At 40.2% G+C, this 20,683-nt stretch overlaps 1 protein-coding gene and 1 pseudogene across 1 annotated transcript; both read left to right on the forward strand.

Annotated features, from left to right (window-relative positions):
• Window positions 1-19,296: 19,296 nt before the first annotated feature.
• LOC131023004 (uncharacterized) lies at window positions 19,297-19,851 on the forward strand. Its single transcript, XM_057952541.1, has one exon. The coding sequence runs from the start codon at window positions 19,297-19,299 to the stop codon at window positions 19,849-19,851; it is 555 nt and encodes a 184-aa protein (XP_057808524.1).
• Window positions 19,852-20,067: 216 nt separating this feature from the next.
• Window positions 20,068-20,680, forward strand: LOC131022734 (uncharacterized; annotated as a pseudogene).
• The last annotated feature ends 3 nt before the right edge of the window (window positions 20,681-20,683 follow it).

Genomic DNA, 20,683 nt, shown 5'->3' on the forward strand with positions numbered 1-20,683 from the left:
CTCCTTTTTTTATCAGGAAAATTTCATTAAGAGATTGGGTACCAGAGATACCGCATTGGTTCATCCATACAGAACATAGGTGATCAAATCATTTGAACACCATAAAGAAAAACTCATCTCCTTGTTTAAAATCTCAAAGATCTTATTCCAACACCACGTCCTAACTTTCGTCTCCAGAACTATGTTGTTGGTGTCCCAAGCTTTTCCTTCGAATCTGCTCTTATTCCGTCTCCTCCACAGAGTCCATATACTGCACACCCAGATCGCCTTTAAGAGATTTATGATCTTCTTCATTTTTCCGAAACATGCAAACATGGCGAAATGCATTCCAACCGTTTTTGGACGAACCGAACTGATCCCCAGCCATTTTTGAATGTCATCCCACACTTTCTCGGTCTTCGGACATATAACACATTAAGTATGGCACGCATTGCATTTTAGCTCTTCTTCTCCCAAGAGGACGTTCCTCTTCCTCAAGTTATCACATGTTGGTACTCTATTTCTCAACAGTCTCCAAGCTGTCACAATTGCTTTTTGAGTAGCAGGAGTTTTCCACGCCATCGCAATCATCTCCACATTTGTGATCGGCGTTGAGGTCTTGTTCCTAATTGATTTAGTGACTTCGTAAGCTGACTTTGTAGAGAAGCTGCCATCCGGGGACGCGTTCCAAATCCAGCCGTCTTCACAACCTGCACTCGGAGCATAATGAGATATAAAAGACGTTAATTGATTAACTGTCTCAGACTCTCTCTCAAGCAGTTCCCGCCTCCACTTCATCTCCCAAACCCAGACCCCGTTAACCCACTTCTCCTATTCGCCTATACTAGATTCCTTGTTTACACTTAACTGGAACAATCTAGGGAAAACAAACTTAAGCGGTTTCATCCCCACCCATCTAAGTGCCCAGAATTTAGTATCTTGCTCGTTCCCAATCTTTCGCCTAACATTCTCCAGGAACCCGTTTTCAGTCGAACCCCCTCTCAGATCAATGACTTCTGTCCACCATCCAACTCTAGTTCTTCTTAGCCCCGAGAGACTAAGTCCATTCTTCCCCCCACTCAATTTCACCATATATTGACCTGACTATTCTAGCCCATAGCAACCCTCCCCCCCTCCTAATATCTCCAAATCCATTTTACCACCAAAGCACGATTAAACCATTCGATATTTCTAAACCCGAGCCTCCCTTCTTTTTTATTGAGACAAAGATCACTCCACTTTACCCACTGAATCGACCCAGAACTCACGCCCCCCTAAAGGAATTTACAAAATAAGGAATTCAAGGTTCTCACAGTTGATTTTTGAATAATAGAAAAGGAGAGCTGAAAAATTGGAATAGCTTGCAAAACCGCCTTTACCAAAGTGACTCTTCCAGCCAAGGACAGTTTCCTATTCTTCCATTCGTCAATTCTCTTCTTGACTTTATCCACAAGATAATTCTAGTCGACAACACTTTTGATCTTGCCTCCCACTTTGATACCTAAATACTTGAACGGAGTGGTGCCGACTATGCATTGGAGATCGATCGCTATCCTCACGAGTTTCTGTCTTCGATACCAATTCCCATCAAGCAACTTTTATTGAAGTTCACTTTGAGTCCCAACAACAGCTCAAATAGTTTCAAGATATTCTTCACAGCCCCTGTGTTCCTTTCGTTGTCTGCCAAAATAAAGATGGTGTCATCCGCATATTGGAGGTGGGAGATCTTTACTTTGTCTCTTCCAACCTCAGCCGGCTGCATAAGATTCCGATCCACTGCTCTATCTATAAGAGATTGGAGGCCTTCAGCTGCAATAAGAAAAATGAATGGGGATAAGGGGGGTCTCCTTGTCGAAGACCTCTTTCCAAGCAGAACTCTCCCGAAGGAGACCTATTAATTAAGACGTTTGCCTAGGCCGAGGTTAGACATTCCTTGATCCACTTCCTCCAAATTTGATCGAAGTTAAACTGTTCGAGCATGATGTCTATATAGTCCCACTCCACCGAGTCATATGCCTTTGCAAAGTCAATTTTGAAGATCATTCTTCCCATGCCTCTTTTCTTTGCTTCTTCGATTACCTCATTTAAGATTATGGCTCCATCAAGGATATATCGACCACTGATAAATGCACTCTGATTTTCAGAGATGACAGAGTCCATGACCATCCTCATTCTGCAGGCCAAGATCGCAATGACTTTGTAAAGGCTGCCAATTAAGGAAGTTGGTCGAAAGTCATCTAGAGAGCAGCTCTCCTCCTTTTTAGGGATGAGAACGATGTAAGAAGAGTTACAACCACGAGGGATCTTGCCATTTGCACGGAATTCCTTCATTACTTGTAAGAAATCCTCCTTAATAACCTCCCACGACGTTTTCCAGAAATTGAGGTTGAAGCCGTCCGGCCCCGGGCTTTTATTTCCTTCACAACTCCTAACGGCTTCTTTGATTTTTTCTTCCGTGAAGGGTCTAATCAGCCACTTTTTATCATCTGTCGATAGTTTCTGAGCTGCAAAATCTGGAGGAAGAATCGATAAAAATCTTCTCATTTTCCTAAAAAATTCCAACGAATTCTGTCGCTTTAGCCTTAATGACCGTCGGTTCTTCAATCCATTGGTTTCCAATCATCAACCCTGCTATCTCGTTCTTCTTTCTTCGCTCGATGATGGTTTTTTGGTAGAAGTTTGAGTTTAAGTCTCATTCTTTTAGCCATCTTGCCTTCGCTTTTTGCTCCAGGAGGCTGTTCTTATTCCTTGTGTGCAAGATGACCTTTGCTCTGACTTCATTCCTTCTGATTATCTCCTGTTCTTCAAGGCCAAAGACATCATCAATAGATTCCCATTGCTGGAGCTCCTCTTTCAGAGTTTTGATTTTGTGCTCGATATTTCCAAACGATGTCTTGTTCCATTCTTTCAACGCTAACTTTAATGCCTTAAGTTTTTCTTTGAAGACAAAACAGCCCCATCCCGATACCTTCGTCTCATTCCAAACTTTTTGAACCAGTTGCTTGAAATCCAAATGCGTTGTCCATGCGTTAATGAAACAGAATGGCTTCGGTCCCCAGTGCACGGTCTTTGTAGAGAAGAGTATCGGGCAATGATCCGACGCTGATCTCTGAAGGCTTCGGCCTAAGGTTGAGGGCCAATCTTTGAGCCAACAATCATTGACAAGGAATCTGTCGAGTTTGCTTTTGCAGCCTCCATTTGCTTGGTACCAAGTCAATTTCTTCCCCTGTATTCTAATCTTCGTCAGCTCACTTTCTCGAATAAACGTATCAAAGTGCCTCATGTCTGAGTTTTCATGACTCTCTCATCTTCCTACTCTTTCTCCCGATTCCCTGATTGCGTTAAAGTCTCCCAAAATACACAAACAATTATCTCTATTCTGCCCAGAAATGATCTTAAGCGTATGCCACAAGGCAATCTTATCTGATGATTCAAGTGGAGCATATACATTGATAAAACAGTAGTTGTGGTTACCTGAATCCCGTTTCCTGTTTACTACCACCGCTCCCGGGATGTCCCACTTACTGGATGCCGCGAAGTGTTCCTTGTTCCACACACTCAAGATGCCTTTGGATCTGCCATCTGCATTCCTTGTTGCCGTATCAAAATTGCTTCTTCCCCACCATACATTGCACACTGATCCATTGAAATTTTCCACCTTGGTTTCCTGAATAAAGCAGAGATCAACTCTCTGTTGTCCGATAATATCTTTGACATCTCTTCTTTTCGCAGAACTCCCCAAGCCCCTTATGTTATATGAAAGGATATTCATGTTTGATTTTTTCCAGCATTACCTAGTTCGGCGTTAGCCTCGTTAAGTGCCAGAATTTGCACCGCCATTTATGTATCCTGGAGGTTGCTTGAGAGACCAAGTTCTTTGCCAAAATTTGATACTTTTAGTCTCTTTTCTGCCCTCTTTGATCTGCATCGTTCCATCGGTGTCTCCTTGGATTTTCCGCAGTTGGGCTCTTCCTCCCCTTCGCTTTCTTTCTCTGATTCAAGATGGGCAATGAAATTTCCCCACCTTTTTCTTTCTTTCGCCTTTGCTTGAATCCTTTGAAGCTTTTTATGTTTCTTGACGTATGCGTGGTTCTCCAATTTTCTAATGCCCCGATTCTTCCTGTTGTTCTTTGCGGGTCGAAGTTCTTCTTCACCCTTCCCAGAGTACTGCTGGATCTCTTCCTCAATTTCTCTCTCATATTAGATGACTCTCCTCTGCTCTTCTTTACGCGATTGGATCTGTCCACTTGGTGATTGCTCCGCCATCGTAGAGTCTCGAAGCTTCGATCTCGATATCTCCTCTGAGCTAGCTTCGCCGCGATTCACTCTTTGCTTATCAAAGTTCTTCTATATTGGGGAAGAAACGAAGTGCAGGGCTTGCGTTTTCGCTACTGGGTTATGGCCTCCATTAGTTAATAAAATTCTCCCGGAGCAGTTTCGGGTCGAGGCCCACAAATTATGAGGAGTTGCATTTAGTTTATCACTTGGGCCGCTAAGTCCGCCCATAAGCGATCCGTCCTTGATGCAGCCCAAGGTGCGTCGTTGAAGAAACAAGAGTTGAAGAAGAAGTCATTTGGAGATGGTGGAGATGGCGCATTGGATAGCCCACGTTTATGTTTGATTTTGATTTATTGGCATTTGGGCCGAAGTTGGAAGATTTTATTTTCAGCTTTGTTATTTTGGAGCCCAATAGTTTAGTTTATTGGGTTATTTTCGAATTTTAGGGAATAAGGGCCTTGTTTGGCTGATTAGGGTTTGTTTTAAGTTGCTTCCTTATTAGACTAGGTTTAGTTTTTGCCTATATATATAGCTGCCATGTAGCCCACGAAAATTGAACCTATTTTTTTTTATCAAAGACTGTGAGTTTTATTCTCTCTTGAGAGTTTTCAAATTCTTCTTAAAATTTCAAGTCGAATTCACCTATCGGCGTAACGATGAGTCAACTAAGCCTCGTCGGGTGTCATTCATCGTCCCTGAGTTGCTGCGTCAACGTCACGTTGGGGTATAGGGATTCCATCGCCTATATCATTCTGTGGGTTAGATTAAGAGGTTTTAGGATCTTCCATCATTTATCGTTTGTTAGTTTGTTTTCAGAAGTCTTTCGCTTGCGTGTTCGTTTGAACGATCTGGCAAGAATCGTACCAGCCCAACCCTGTTGACTTAATGTAGTATCGGGAGGTGGTATCCTCGTTTCACGTTCAACTGCCTTGGCATCATTTCGTATCTTGACCATTAGATCCTCATTAGTAATTCGCACAGAATTCGAAAGGACGCCATCATGGGCAACCGAAGCGTCCTCCCCCTGATCGTCGGATTCTAAAAAGTTTTCGATGTGTGCGATCGCCGGCGAAGTCGAATTATCGTCCCACGACCAATTCGACTCGGAATCATTGTCTAAACCCCTCCTGTCTTCATCTGCTGGCAAATCCTTTTGATTGCGCACTTCTTCCACCCGAATTCGGAAGGATGCTCATTCGATTCTGCATTTGAGAATTCTGTCAGCAGACTGGAGCCCCGTGGAGATCTGGACGAATGCTTCATCTAGTCTCTCTCTATATCTTGTACCTTCTTCTATCTTGAGGACCAACCCTATTTTTACGTAAGCTAGGTCGAAGAATCTAGGGTTCCATGCATGGAAAGACACCCCGATCCATCTAGTCCAAACTATACGTTGTGGGTTAACGTCTATGTTTCTCCATGGCCTGAACCATTGAAACTAGAACGAACACCACTCGTCGAGTTCTGTCATTGCAGCCTCCACTGATTGGTCGCTTGTGCTCTGGATCAGTACCAGATTACCGCCCAGGGACATCACCTTTAATCTTCCCGCGCACTCGCAATTTATCTCGTCTTTGATGTCTTTCCAAACAAACTCTGTTCTGATGAACCCCGTATAAGTCCCGCGAAGCCATTCTTTTTCCGACTCTATGGGACGGAAATGTAATTCTTCATCGAACATCGGTATATCATGGTGTCGATACCTCTCGACTTTTTTCCCTGTCAAGGCCTCCAAAAAGGATACCCCTTCCTTTCTTTTCCCTTCCGTTGCTGTCCGGAGCCTGTTTTGTTTCATTTGGACCTCTCATTTCCTCTCTGTTATCTTACTACCTGCTACCTCTCTTTCTCTTTCGAACTTAGGTTTGAAGACCCTGATTTTGTAGCTGCCAATCCATAGCTCGTTCAACTCTGCCAGAAGCTCTTCTTGATTCTTTACGTCCTCGAATCTAACAAAGCCGAAAGGTTTACCCTTGAGATCTCGTTTCGATGGGCAAAAAACATCTGCTGTCTTTTTAACTGTTCCGAATTTCCTTTTGAGGAACTCGACATTACAGTCTTCAGGGTTGTTGTTGAAGAAGAACATAGTCGTCTTGCCGCTTTCTTCCCACTGTTTGTGTCTCTTGTTCAGAGAGTTGCTTTGGTTCCAGTTTCTTTCTACGCTAAACCTCCTATCAGCTCTCACATGGTTGGGTTTTGGGTTGAACCTAAGGTTAGGATTGTGTGACTGCCTCACCGGTTTGCTCTCGGAATGTGATGGTGCTACCCCTCTCTTCCTCACCACTCTCCACTCGCTCTCCAATACAGTGTCAGACAATTTATCTTCTTATGTATATATACGAAATAGTATTCATGTATTTATTTATTAAACATCATTAAACAAAATTGTTGGGAACCTTGTGGAATATCCTAACCCTTGTTTTGATGATACCAAAATTCATAGGACTTATTTGTAATAGACTAGAATCATTTTGAACTCAAGTGTTAGAGTTCGTTTCTAGTTTAGTTGCGGTGTCGAAGACTGAAGACTGAAGACTGCAGATACCAACTGAAGTATCAGTTGAAGACTGATTATTTAATGCGCGCAATGGACTAATACTAAAGTCAAGTATCAGTTGAACATTCCTCCTAGGACTGATCTTCCAACGTTCAGAGGAATCCACGTACGCACAAGTACAGCCGCATTAAATGCAGAGATCTCAATATCTTATCTCTGCAGAGGTCATTCCTATCTGGTGGTTACTTTTCAGAGATGTCACATCTCCTGTCCATCAAAGAGAGCCGTTTCCACACAGACAAGGAACCTCGAAGATTGAAGCCTCAGCCCAAATTCGAATTGCTCTCCAACGGAAGAAATCTTGAGTATGATTTACGCCAACGGATCTATTCAAGAGTTCTCCTACAAATAGCGCTCGAGGATCACTTCAATCTTCACCGATTCAACGACATAAGCTGAAGCTCTGCAGAAATTGCTACTCAGCCTAAAGCTTAACCGCCCAAAGCTTGAATCGAAGAAGAGAATTCCAAAGCCAAAATCAGTCACTGCTGATTACATACATTCTCTTAGACCCTAGGCATATATCTGTTTACCCAGAAGCCAAAGGTCAAACTTGCTTCAAAGAACTTGTTCTTTGTAAGTATAGTTGGCACTCGTTTAAACCTCTCCCCCATAAGAGTGTTTGAGTGGTTCGGAGTTCAGGAAGGTACTCTGAACTCTGAGTGAAAAGTCTGAGCACGAGGTGTGCTTAGCAGGGAAATCCTACGCGAGGTGTGTGGGTGCTGAAGAGGGGTTATCTTCAGTTTACGGTTGTGTGCACCAGGCAAGCACACGGGTACGGTTTGCAGTGCACTAGGCAAGCACTTGCGGAGTGGATTGTTGGTCTGATCAACCAGCCGTGGATGTAGGAAAGGGTTTTTCCGAACCACGTAAAAGTCTCTGTATTATTTACAGCTTTCAGTTTTACATTCATACTTGTGCTATTTCAATTGAAAAAACTGAACACTGACTAACAGCAAAGAGAAACCTTAATCCAACAACTTGCTCCACCGAGGCTATTGCGAAACTAAGTTTAATTTCCGCTGCGTATGATATCAATCTGACTGAACTATCCTCTGATAGTAAGGAAGAGCGATATCATCTCTATCTTTGCAAACACGACTGAAGCCCTTATTTGAATCAGTTAAGTTCCAGTAACTTAACTGATAACTCATTACTGAAGAGCTTTCAGTATCAGTCGCCAACCCTGTTGTTCAAAACTGATTTCAGTAAAACAGGAGTCTTTGTTTGCGTGTAAAGTTTCGTTTTAATCTCTGACTGAGATCCCTCTGATTGAGGTCAGTAGATAGTCATAAAAATAGCCTATAGGTGTATTTCCCCCCCCATACACCTATTCGAGACCCCCCGGACCTAACAATTGGTGTCAGAGCAGGTTGTTCGCAAGAACTATCTGCATCTGACTAGGTTCTATTTGAACTAGATCATTTTCCTTAAAGGTCTCGAAAAAGTTTTACTCTTTCTTCTTGTGCTTGCAATTTGCTCTATCTGCCGTTATCTGTTCTCTTTTTTTTATGGAGACTAACCACAGCAGATTATCTTCTCTACCTATGTTTAGTATTGAAAAATACGACATATGGAAGTTTCGGCTTGAAAGCTTCCTCACCGCCCAACATTGCCGAATGTGGGAAGTCATCACCAGCGGACCGATCACCATCACCGAAAGCATCAAAAGGGTTCCTGCTGATCTCCGACAGGATCCTTATGAGTATGTCCAGCCCAAGTCAAAGGCAGACTTCACCACAGAAGAAAGGAAGCAAGATGAGTTAGACAACCTCGCCAAAAGCATCATCTCCGGCACCGTTCCCGACAAGCATGTCATGAAGATCATCAAGTGCGGAACAGCAAAGGAGATGTGGGACATTCTGGAAAGAATGTGCGTAGGTTCTGAGGAAATCAAGGAGAATAAGCTATCCATAGCTTGCCAGAAGTTCGACTCCTTCCTCATGCTCAAGAATGAATCTGTCGAGGAAATGGAACAAAGATTCAATCTTATCTTGAATGAAGTTCAATCCATTTCCAAAGACAAATACACTCAACGAGAAATCAACCTGAAGATTCTTCGAGCACTGCCACGTGGAGAATGGCAGATCTACTCAGTCGCTCATCAGCATAAGTCAGGATTCAGTCAGCTCCCGACAAACAAGCTTTTCTCCGACCTCATGGCAAATGAGTTCGACCTTCTGAGAAATCTTGGTATCAAGAAGGTTGGAGGATCAGACGAAGATGGTCCATCAACCTCAAGAGGAGTTGCACTGAAGGCCTCAACCAGAGAAGGCAAGAAGCAAATCAAGGAGCCAATGGAACTCAACCCAGAGGACTTCTTCAGTCAATATGCTTTGTTGACTGAAAGATTTAACAAGATGGAGTCCAAGTTCCGGAAGTACAGAAGGTTCCACAAGCAACACTACAAAGGAAAAGAAAGAGAAGGGAACTCCAGACATTCCACAGATCGCAGCGGAGAAAGGAAGTCAGCTACTTACGACATCAAAGACTTGGAATGCTTTGGATGTAGAAAGAAAGGGCACTTTCGACATGAATGCCCTGATCTGACTCCAGCTGAGCGCAGGGAACTGAAAGCTAAGAAAGATCGTAGCTTTTCGAAGAAGAAAGTGATGGTTGCTGACGATGTTGACTCTTCCAAAGACACATCAGAATCATCCGACTTCGACAGTTGCAGCTCAGATGATGAGAGCCGAGCCCTGATGGCCAATGAATCAGAAAGCGTGGCTGACAACAGCTACGACAATGGAATGAATGGCTCAGAGGTAAACTCTCACTCAAAAACTCCTTATACTGATAACTTCCTGATGCTTTCAGGAGACCACTTAGAATCTGGAGATAGCTCATCCGATGAAACTGATGAGTTTGATCAGCTCTTGACTGATCACTGTCAGCTGAGGAAAATGTTCGAAGATCTCCTCAAGCAGAATCAGAAAATGGACAAGGAGATCAATGATGAACGAGCTAAGAATCAGACAATCATCTACTTTTCGGATGAAACGTGTCTTGATCGGCTAATCATGGAGAACAGTCGACTGGAAAAAGAGCTCAGAATCTCCAACTCAGAATGTGAAAGAGCATCTCATGAAATCAAGAGGCTCAATCACAAATTGGAAGAAACAGTCAAGAACTGCATGATGCAGTCTCCCATGATGAGCAACTTTCCATCGAAAGGCCTGGTCAACAGCATCGGAGGAAAGGTTGCAGCTGCCAGAGGAAAGGATATCATGATCATCTCAAAGGATGATCCTTCTGAAATCACAACCTCAGAAGAATCAAGAGATCATGATATGGATGAAGTTCGCAAGCGCAGACTGATGGCTAGATCAAATGTTCCACCTCCACGAAGCTACAGACGAGCTAAGGAGGCCCCCAACCAGATCATTCTATTGAAAAGGCTGGAAAGCAGATTTCAGTCAAAGATCCGGGAAGGAACATCAGGAGTCAAGAAGAATCTTCCTCACCAATCCAGGGGGAAGAAAAGCCACATCAGTCAGAAACTGACATCCACAGTCCAGTTTCAGAAGGAACAACATCCGTGGAGACCAAGCAATGCTGAGTCCAGACGAACCAAGAGCCATCCTCGACAACAAGCTACTGGACATCAGCCAAGTCTCCAAAAGTCTGCAAAGACTCGAGTATCTCAGGGAAGATACTTCGCCGAGCAAAGAAGACCTCAACCACTCATCAGACAGAACTGCTACAAGAGTGAGGCCTTCAAAAGGATTTCTCGACAGAAGAATGCTCATGTGCCACCTGAAGCGCCAACGACATCGATCAGACATTCAACAAAGCGCAAGAGATCAGCCAGACCAATTCTGAAGTATACCTTAGTAGTCGTTGATGATTATTCACGATATACTTGGGTTATATTTCTTTTCAAGAAGAAAGAGACACTGGAGGAACTGCCAAAGCTGCTGAGAAGACTGAGCGTTGAAAAGGAAGTCAACATCATCAGCATCAGATCAGATCGTGGGACTGAGTTCCTCAATACTGTTATTAGTAAGTATTGTGATGAACAAGGAATCAGTCATCAAACTTCTGCAGCAAGAACTCCACAGCAGAACGGAGTTGCAGAAAGAAGAAACCGGTCTCTAAAGGAAGCAGCAAGGACGATGCAAAGGTGATTGGCTTGAAATGGATTTTCAAGAACAAGGAAGACAAAGAAGGAACCGTTGTGAGAAACAAAGCAAGGCTAGTGGCAAAAGGATATAGTCAAGAAGAAGGAATCGACTACGACGAGACGTTCGCCCCAGTTGCCAGATTGGAAGCAGTCAGACTCTTCTTAGCCTTCGCAGCTCACAAAGGTTTCAAGGTACACCAAATGGATGTCAAGTGCGCATTTCTCAATGGAGTGCTCACAGATGAAGTCTATGTAGAACAGCCTCCAGGGTTTGAGGTTGCTGGACCAGAAAAGGTGTACAAGCTGAAGAAAGCGCTCTATGGGTTGAAGCAAGCACCAAGAGCGTAGTATGATACTCTCTCGGAGTATCTGGTTGAACAAGGCTTCAAAAAGGGATCTGTGGACAGAACTTTGTTCACTCTCAAAGAAGGAGAAGATCTCTTGCTTGTTCAAATTTATGTCGATGACATAATTTTCGGATCCAAATCCGAACGCATGTGCAAGAAGTTTGCTGACATCATGACCAACAAGTTTCAAATGTCCATGATGGGATAAATGAATTTCTTCCTCGAATTGCAAGTCAAGCAGACCAAAGAAGGAATACTGATCAATCAGTCCAAGTATGCCAAGGAGCTGATAGCTAAGTCCGGTATTCAGCACATGAAGTCAATCAAGATCCCAATGAACACAAACTGGAAAGTTGATCCAGGTTCAGAAGGAAGCTCTGTCTCTTTGAAGAAGTACAGAGAAATCATTGGATCTTTGCTGTATTTGACTGCGAGCAGACCAGATATCGCATTTGCAGTCGGGGTATGTGCAAGATATCAATCAGATCCTAAGGAAGCTCATTTGGATGCAGCTAAGCGGATTCTGAGATATCTCAAAGGCACACCCAATTTAGGATTGTGGTATCCAGCAGACGACGACATCAAGCTCATCGGATATTCAGATTCAGACTTCGGTGGATGCAAGCTTGATCGCAAATCAACCTCTGGAACATGTCAATTCCTAGGCAACAAGCTCATCTCTTGGTTTTCAAAGAAGCAGACTTCAGTCGCCACCTCTACAACTGAAGCTGAATATGTTGCTGCCGGAAGCTGCTGCTCACAAATCATGTGGTTAGTCCATCAACTAAAGGACTATGGGATCGACGAAAAGGAAGTTCCTATCTATTGCGACAGCTCCAGTGCTATTGCAATATCCCAGAATCCAGTTCATCACACCAGAGTAAAGCATATTGAGATTCGACATCACTTCATTCGTGATCATGTCGAAAAGAAGAATGTCTTTGTGGAATGGATTCCCACTGCTATTCAGAGAGCGGACCTGCTGACCAAGGCTCTTCCAGAAGAGAGGTTCAATGATCTTTGTGCAAAGATCGGCCTCATCAACCCTGAAGAGTGATGCTGTGTTTGAAGATTTTCTCAAACAGTCATGCTGACTGGTGGTCAACCAACTACTTCTTCTACGATCGCCGACGTGGAAAGCAATGAAGTCCGAATGCTCATCTGAAGAAGAAGTCATCCTGTTGAATCAACCAGGATCACGTGGTATCAACTGACTACTATGCTCAGTTGATCAGTAAGTATTTTAAATGCTTACCTTTCAAAATCAGTTATTTCAGTTATGAGCTTTAAGTTTTTAGTTCAAAATCTTTTCTCTAACTGATCAGTTTCTTTTAAAAACTTTAATTGTTGGATAATGGAATATCCGAGAAGGACAAGATTTTTATAAAGTGAAAATCTGTTTTGATTGAACTTGTCCTGATCTTTTTGCCAAAAATCCTTCCAACCTTTTTGCCTCTGCAATAAAACTTCTTGAAAAGCTCATTGACATGACAATATGTAATGATGCCTTTCAACTTTTTAGAAAACACAGTCCCTCGCAATGACGACGGACGCGAATTTTCTCTTCAATTGCATTTTAGGCACAGTTTTCGAAAAACCTTTCATCTTCTACATGGTTCACATCTTGTCTATTTATACCATGTTGTCTTCACATTCTTTTCTGCATCAACTAACAACTCTCCACAGCCTTCACTGTGAGAAAAAGTTTCAATTGTTTCAAAAGTTGCAGAGAAAATTTGTTCCGACTAAAGGAGAAATCTATGACTGCAAAGTCATGGAGTGGAAGAATGACGCTCATATTCTTGGTCTTCACCGGACCCTTCCACTGGATCTCAACGTCTCTCCGGCGTCAAAGTTTGCTCTACCCTCACTTGTATCCAGCGAAGCGAGCGTCTCCCATCTTCATGCCTGGTGCATCGGCTTGAAGTATCTGTCTGAAATAACACAGACTTCATCGTCTTCACAAAAAGGCCTCTTGCCCACTGTGAAGATTCGATGCCAAGCAACAACAATGAGCAGGAGCTCGTTGTCAACCGGCGCAACATCGACAGTGTCTATCATCACGATAGCCACTCAGTCGATTTTCCTCCTCCACACACTTCTCTTCTGATGCCTCTTTCTCTTCACCATCAACCATCTCCTCAACCTCCTTTGGTTTGCATGATTGCTGCTCTCTTCCTCAACATCTCGAGAGCCATGCAAACCTGATCCCACCCCGTTCTCCGTCTCCTTCATCCCTCATCTCCTCACTCTTCATTTTTCTTTTCTAAACCCTCTGCATTCTCCGTTTACCTCTGACCCTCAACATCTTTCTCTGGACCATTCTGCGATTCTGCTTCCCCGCAGTGGTCTTAGCTTCATCCTTCAGTCAAAATTCCACCTTTTTGATGTTGCCAAAAAGGGGGAAATTCTTAAGAGACTTATTCTCAAAAGACTGAAGACGATCAAGCAAAATGATCATCCTATTTCATCAGGATGATCATGAGGAAGATTCACCAGAGGATAAGACCTCAATTCAACGGAACACAAGTGAGAGTGGAACAAGCTTAGGAACATGAAGACACGAAGACAGAAGATGAAGATCAAGAAGTTCAAGGCGCAGCCAAGCAGACTGCTGGAGTCCATGGGTTTCCCCATGACGTTTTTCTTTTTCTTTTTACTCCAATGTATGTCTTGCTCTGTACCTCGACTGATGGCTTATCAGTCTTTATTAATGAAATGAACTTCTTATTGATCTCAACCTGAAGACAATGACTCTTTGTCTAGGCTCTGATTATGGTTTTTATGTCTTCTTTTTAGTTCTGTTTTTAGAACTGTTTTCGTTCTTGCTCTAAGTACAAGTTGTTTAGGTTCTATTGTTAAGGGGGAACTGTTTTCACCCCTTGTTTAGAACTTGTACTGTGAGTTCAGTCTTTTTGTTGTCTAGAACTGCTGTGTGGTTTTGACATCATCAAAAAGGGGAAAATTGTTGGGAACCTTGTGGAATATCCTAACCCTTGTTTTGATGATACCAAAATTCATAGGACTTATTTGTAATAGACTAGAATCGTTTTGAACTCAAGTGTTAGAGTTCGTTTCTAGTTTAGTTGCGGTGTCGAAGACTGAAGACTGAAGACTGAAGAACGAAGACTGAAGACTGCAGATACCAACTGAAGTATCAGTTGAAGAATCAGTTGAAGACTGATTATTTAATGCGCACAATGGACCGATACTAAAGTCAAGTATCAGTTGAACATTCCTCCTAGGACTGATCTTCCAACGTTCAGAGGAATCCACGTACGCACAAGTACAGCCGCATTAAATGCAGAGATCTCAATATCTTATCTCTGCAGAGGTCATTCCTATCTGGTGGTTACTTTTCAGAGATGTCACATCTCCTGTCCATCAAAGAGAGCCGTTTCCACACAGACAAGGAACCTCGAAGATTGAAGCCTCAGCCCAAATTCGAATTGCTCTCCAACGGAAGAAATCTTGAGTACGATTTACGCCAACGGATCTATTCAAGAGTTCTCCTACAAATAGCGCTCGAGGATCACTTCAATCTTCACTGATTCAACGACATAAGCTGAAGCTCTGCAAAAATTGCTACTCAGCCTAAAGCTTAACCGCCCAAAGCTTGAATCGAAGAAGAGAATTCCAAAGCCAAAATCAGTCACTGCTGATTACATACATTCTCTTAGACCCTAGGCATATATCTGTTTACCCAGAAGCCAAAGGTCAAACTTGCTTCAAAGAACTTGTTCTTTGTAAGTATAGTTGGCACTCGTTTAAACCTCTCCCCCATAAGAGTGTTTGAGTGGTTCGGAGTTCAGGAAGGTACTCTGAACTCTGAGTGAAAAGTCTGAGCACGAGGTGTGCTTAGCAGGGAAATCCTACGCGAGGTGTGTGGGTGCTGAAGAGGGGTTATCTTCAGTTTACGGTTGTGTGCACCAGGCAAGCACACGGGTACGGTTTGCAGTGCACCAGGCAAGCACTTGCGGAGTGGATTGTTGGTCTGATCAACCAGCCGTGGATGTAGGAAAGGGTTTTTCCGAACCACGTAAAAGTCTCTGTGTTATTTACAGCTTTCAGTTTTACATTCATACTTGTGCTATTTCAATTGATAAAACTGAACACTGACTAACAGCAAAGAGAAACCTTAATCCAACAACTTGCTCCACCGAGGCTATTGCGAAACTAAGTTTAATTTCTGCTGCGTATGATATCAATCTGACTGAACTATCCTCTGATAGTAAGGAAGAGCGATATCATCTCTATCTTTGCAAACACGACTGAAGCCCTTATTTGAATCAGTTAAGTTCCAGTAACTTAACTGATAACTCATTACTGAAGAGCTTTCAGTATCAGTCGTCAACCCTATTGTTCAAAACTGATTTCAGTAAAACAGGAGTCTTTGTTTGCGTGTAAAGTTTCGTTTTAATCTCTGACTGAGATCCCTCTGATTGAGGTTAGTAGATAGTCATAAAAATAGCCTATAGGTGTATTCCCCCCCCCCCCATACACCTATTCGAGACCCCCCGGACCTAACAAAAATACCTCATTCATCCTCTAAATCTTTATACCTTTGATAATGACACGAATTTTAATAAAATGATTAAATGTGTTGTGAGTTGAATAAGGATTTCATTTTTATTATGAGATCATATGAAATAATTTTATTAAAAAATAAAGGTGTGAGAGTTTGAGGTATATAATAAAATGATAAACATGATAAAACTTTGAAGGACAGAACATACCTGACATCATTTATGTGTTCTTAATATTTTGAATTTATCTAAAAATCAAATTGGCCAAAGACTTCAAACCATTGATAAATTTGTACACCATTAATTATCGGCGATCAAATGATTATTTAATAAGAGCATCCCCAGCGCTTGCGCTGGGGAGCCGGATCGAGGTAGCGGAGAGCTGCGACGGTGCGTACTCAGTTGTTTGGGGAGAACCGGGGGTTTTGGGGGAAGAAGAAAGGTGCATCCCACAGACGCGCGAATTAAAAAAATAAAAAAATCATTTTTAAAAAAAAAATTGACCGTCTTTGCTTTTTTTTTTCTTTTTATAAAATTTGACCGTTTGGTGGGGGAGGGGCAGGGAGAGGGACGGACAGATAGTTTAGGTTTTTACTTTTTTTTCTTTCTTTCTTTTCTATCTCTATAAATACCACTCTTTTCATCCTCAAAAATACACTTCTACAATCCTCAAATTTCATTCTTCACTTCTTTCTCCATCAAATTTTTGTTTCTCAAATTTCTTTTCTTGCAATGGATCGCAAATTTGATGATTAGTTAGATAAACACGCCAGAGGTTCGAATGTAACTTTTTTTAGTTATTTAAATTATGTAACTTTTTTTTAAATGTAATGTTCAATTTTAATTTCAATGAAAATTTCAAATTTTAAAATAAAAGTGTAGAAATGAGATTAAATGAAAATAGGGATTTAAGATCCTTTGCACTGTAGAGGGGAGGTGCTAAGGTGGAGACCACCTTATAGCACCTCCCACTGGAGATGCTCTCACTATATATTTATAAATAGTGTTAGGTTCTGTAGAGAATTATTTTTTTCGAAAGAATGAATAAATCTATATATTTTACGAACAGATCAACATAACTAATGAACAGACGTATTTAGTAACTAATGAACAAACGTATTTAGTTATTATTAGTCATATTAGTAATTATTTAAATTATTTCATTATATACGAAATTTCTAAAAGATATACGTACCGTGTAGAAATGCCCACGGTCCGATTCCCGGTTCGAACAGAGGAACTGAACCGTCGGTTCACGGTTCCAAAATCTGAAACCAGAATCGGACCAAATATTGGTCCTCATGGTTTCGGTTCGAACTGTGAACCAGCGGTTCCGATTTCGATCCAAACTGTCGGTTCCCGGTTCAAACCATGGAACCGTTATTTTTTTTTTTTTTAAGTGTTAGTTTAAAATTTATAATATTTACACAATGTTGAACTATTTATTTAGAATGTAAATGGTTGACATTAGTATGAATTAGATGTGAGAATGAGAGTTCGCCATTTTATTTAGATTGTAAAGGGTTGAAGTTTACTATAAATTTGATGTGGGATAGAATTTGAGATAGACAAAAGTAAAAAACATAAAGAATACACATGAAATTATGGTTTTTCAATACACATGTTTCCCACATCGAATTTATACTAAACTTCAACCATTTACTACCTAAATAAAAGGGTCAATGCTCATTTATCATTCTCATATCTAATTCATCTAAATTTTAACCATGTATAACCTAAATAAATGGAACCGAACCGTGGAGCCATGGCTATGATTTCGGTTCGAAATCGTTGATCACGGTTCCGGTTTCGAAACTGTTGACCACGATCTGGTTTGACGATTCGGTTCCTGATTCTGATTTTTTTGGGCATCTCTAATACCCAAAAAATAAATTGTCAAATTGTTTATGAATGAATGAAATACTATTTTCAGAATTTTAGAGTTAAAAAATTGTAAGTATTTCATGGTGCACATCTATTATTCCAAATAACGGAATATGTGTCTTATTTGGAGTTGGATTTTCATCTGTTTCGTTTATTCGATTATTTGTAAGTTGTATGAAGTGTTGTGTAAACTACGTACTTTTTTTTTTGAGAGATTGGCGAATAGTTCTAACTTCTAAAATGTTACGAATTATTTTTCGACTTTTCACGTAGAATTAAGTGTGTTAGAATTCTAACTAGCACACGCCCATTCGTGCGATGCACGATTAATATCGAAACTGAACGATATTTTAAATAAATAAATATGCATATTAAATATATATAATTTAAATATAAATAAATGTAAATATAAATCTCGGTGAGTCGTAAGTGCATACATGCTATGTAATTTGAATAAAACATAACAACAATTATTTTTATATGCATCAAAATTTTTATTTGTGTATTTTACCGACAAATATTTTTTATCAATGGGTTAGCAGAAAAAATAAAGGGTTGAATGTGTCATTCATTTTTTAAAAAGTAAAATATGGAGTATATGATTAAGTAAATTTGAATAGACATGCTGCTACAAAATTAAACTCTTCAATTTACTTTTATTTTATAATTTAAAGAGAATCAATAATGATTCTCCAATTAATGATTTTCCAATTAATCATTTTTTTTGCTTCATAGATAAGTAATTGTCAATCTAATATTAAATTCAATTAAGAAATAATCATAACAAATATGTTAATATAAATAAATATAAAAATTCATATAAAAACATACTGAAAATTTAATAAATCTAAATCGTATTTGAAAATCTATTTCAATATATAAATATATATATATAGTGTGTGTGTGTGTATATATATATATATATATAAAAATTTATATTAATATAAAATTCACTTTTAAAAAAAATATGTTTAATTTAAAGAGTTCTAAAATGAATAAATATAAGTTTCATCTTTTTAGTTGCATTAAATTGTTATAATAAAAAATAAATAGAAGATATGAAAAATGAACGGAGAAAGAACCGTATAATTAAAAGAAATTAGAAAAGAGAAAGGAGAGATAAAAGATGAGAGAGAAAAAAAATGTAACTTTAATTAATAATAACTTATTCGTTTTAAATTTATTTTTTATAATTTTTATGTCAAATTAAAGATCTTTCCGTTATCTTTAATTTAACATTAATTTAACATCCATGTTGAATATCTTTTTATTAATCAAAGTTGATGATTTTTATAAAAGAATCAAAACAAAAAAAGAAAAATGAGGAGAGAGAAATTTTGGTGGGAAAAAGTAGCTGTTATACTGCTCTTTTATATAATATATAGATTTGGGTTGAATTTTAAAAAATAGAAAATTCGTGTACTTTTTTATCAAGCAAATAATGTTGGTTTAAGATTAACAAATTTGAATATAATTTATGTATTTATAAATAATTAACACTATTTAATATATAAATAATACTTTTTTAAATTAATAAATCAAGCTGCTTGGGTGGTGCAGAAAATTTTGGGAGCTCGAGCTTACATAACTTCAATACCCAATGGTATGGATCTTTTGCAGCAAGAGACATTCTCCATCAGGAAAACCTATGTGGCTATGAGAGGAACACCAGAAAAGGTGAAGTGGTATCCTATGATCAGTAAAAGCTTAGCTGCACCTAAATGCATCTTTATATTATGGCTTGCTATACTGAAAAGGATGGCAACATGTGACAGATTGCTAAGGTTTGGAATACAGTGTGAGCAAGTATGTTGTTTATGCAAGCAGGAGAATGAGTCACTTAATCACTTATTCTTTACTTGTGAATTCTCGGCTCAAGTGTGGAGGAAATTAGCTAATTGGTGTGGAGTTAGGCAGCAGGCTTTTGCTTGGGATGCAGAGGTGGAGTATTTGGAAAATCAAGGAACATCTAACACCGGGAAACAACTCATGTACAGGTTAGTGGTTGCTACTGCTGTTTATCATTTATGGCGGGAGAGAAATGATAGAAAATTCAATAGTAAAGAAAGTGATGTAGATAGAGTAGTGAGACAATGTCAATTGATGATGGTGGTGAGAGGAAGTAAGAATGCTAAAGTTCAAAAGATGTTTTTGAACTAATTGTATTCGTGTTTATGTGATGTAAGGTGGTGGTTTGTATTTGAAAAGTGGTAAATAAAAATTCTATTTCCCAAAAAAAAAAAAAATAGTACCATCATCATAATATGATACTCCCTCGGTCCACTAATTCTTGACCTATTTAATTTATAATAAGTTTTTCACTCCTAAGAAAAATATTTAGAAGACGCACTCAGACTGCAACCGAGCTGGGAAAAAATGGCGTGTTTGCACGATCACAGCTGCACCGATTGGTCTGTCTACAAGCACATCGATCTCTCCAAGGTATCTGGCGTTGAATGAGGCTGTTTCTGGAAGTGTGAAGTCGGTGTTTAAAGCTTGGGAGCAGCGGCTTAACTCTTCAGAGGGTCACTTGGAGATCCCGAGTTGATAGTCTTTATTCCATTTACCTCAGATGTTAAGCTAAAGAGAATTTCAATTGTTGGGGGTGGTGATGGAATGAGTCCTGTGAAGATGAGAGCATTCATCAATCGAGAGGGTATCGACTTTTCACATGCAAGCTGTGCAGGAGTGGGAATTGCAGACAAGGTATTCGAGATTCCAGAGCGTTGGGAACCTCACTTTGCATTTCCCGGATAATTTTGGTGGCGATACAACTCAAATACATTACATTGGGTTGAAAGGAGAAGCTACTCAGCTGAAAAGGGATGTTGTTGCAACAATAGTCTATGAAATCACACCAAATCCTTCGGATCACAAGACCCGACCTGATACCGGCGGTGGGAGTGAGACTCCTCAAGTTGGCATAACTGCAACTTATGAATATGTGGGATGCAACTCAAATTCACTTCAAATAATTAGTCCAAATTAGATT

The sequence above is a fragment of the Salvia miltiorrhiza genome, chromosome 4, assembly GCF_028751815.1.
Source record: "Salvia miltiorrhiza cultivar Shanhuang (shh) chromosome 4, IMPLAD_Smil_shh, whole genome shotgun sequence".
In the NCBI taxonomy this organism is placed as follows: Eukaryota; Viridiplantae; Streptophyta; class Magnoliopsida; order Lamiales; family Lamiaceae; genus Salvia; species Salvia miltiorrhiza.

Coding starts and splice junctions, on each gene's coding strand:
- LOC131023004 (XM_057952541.1), top strand. CDS start 19,297: ATGGATCTTTTGCAGCAAGAGACATTCTCCATCAGGAAAACCTATGTG.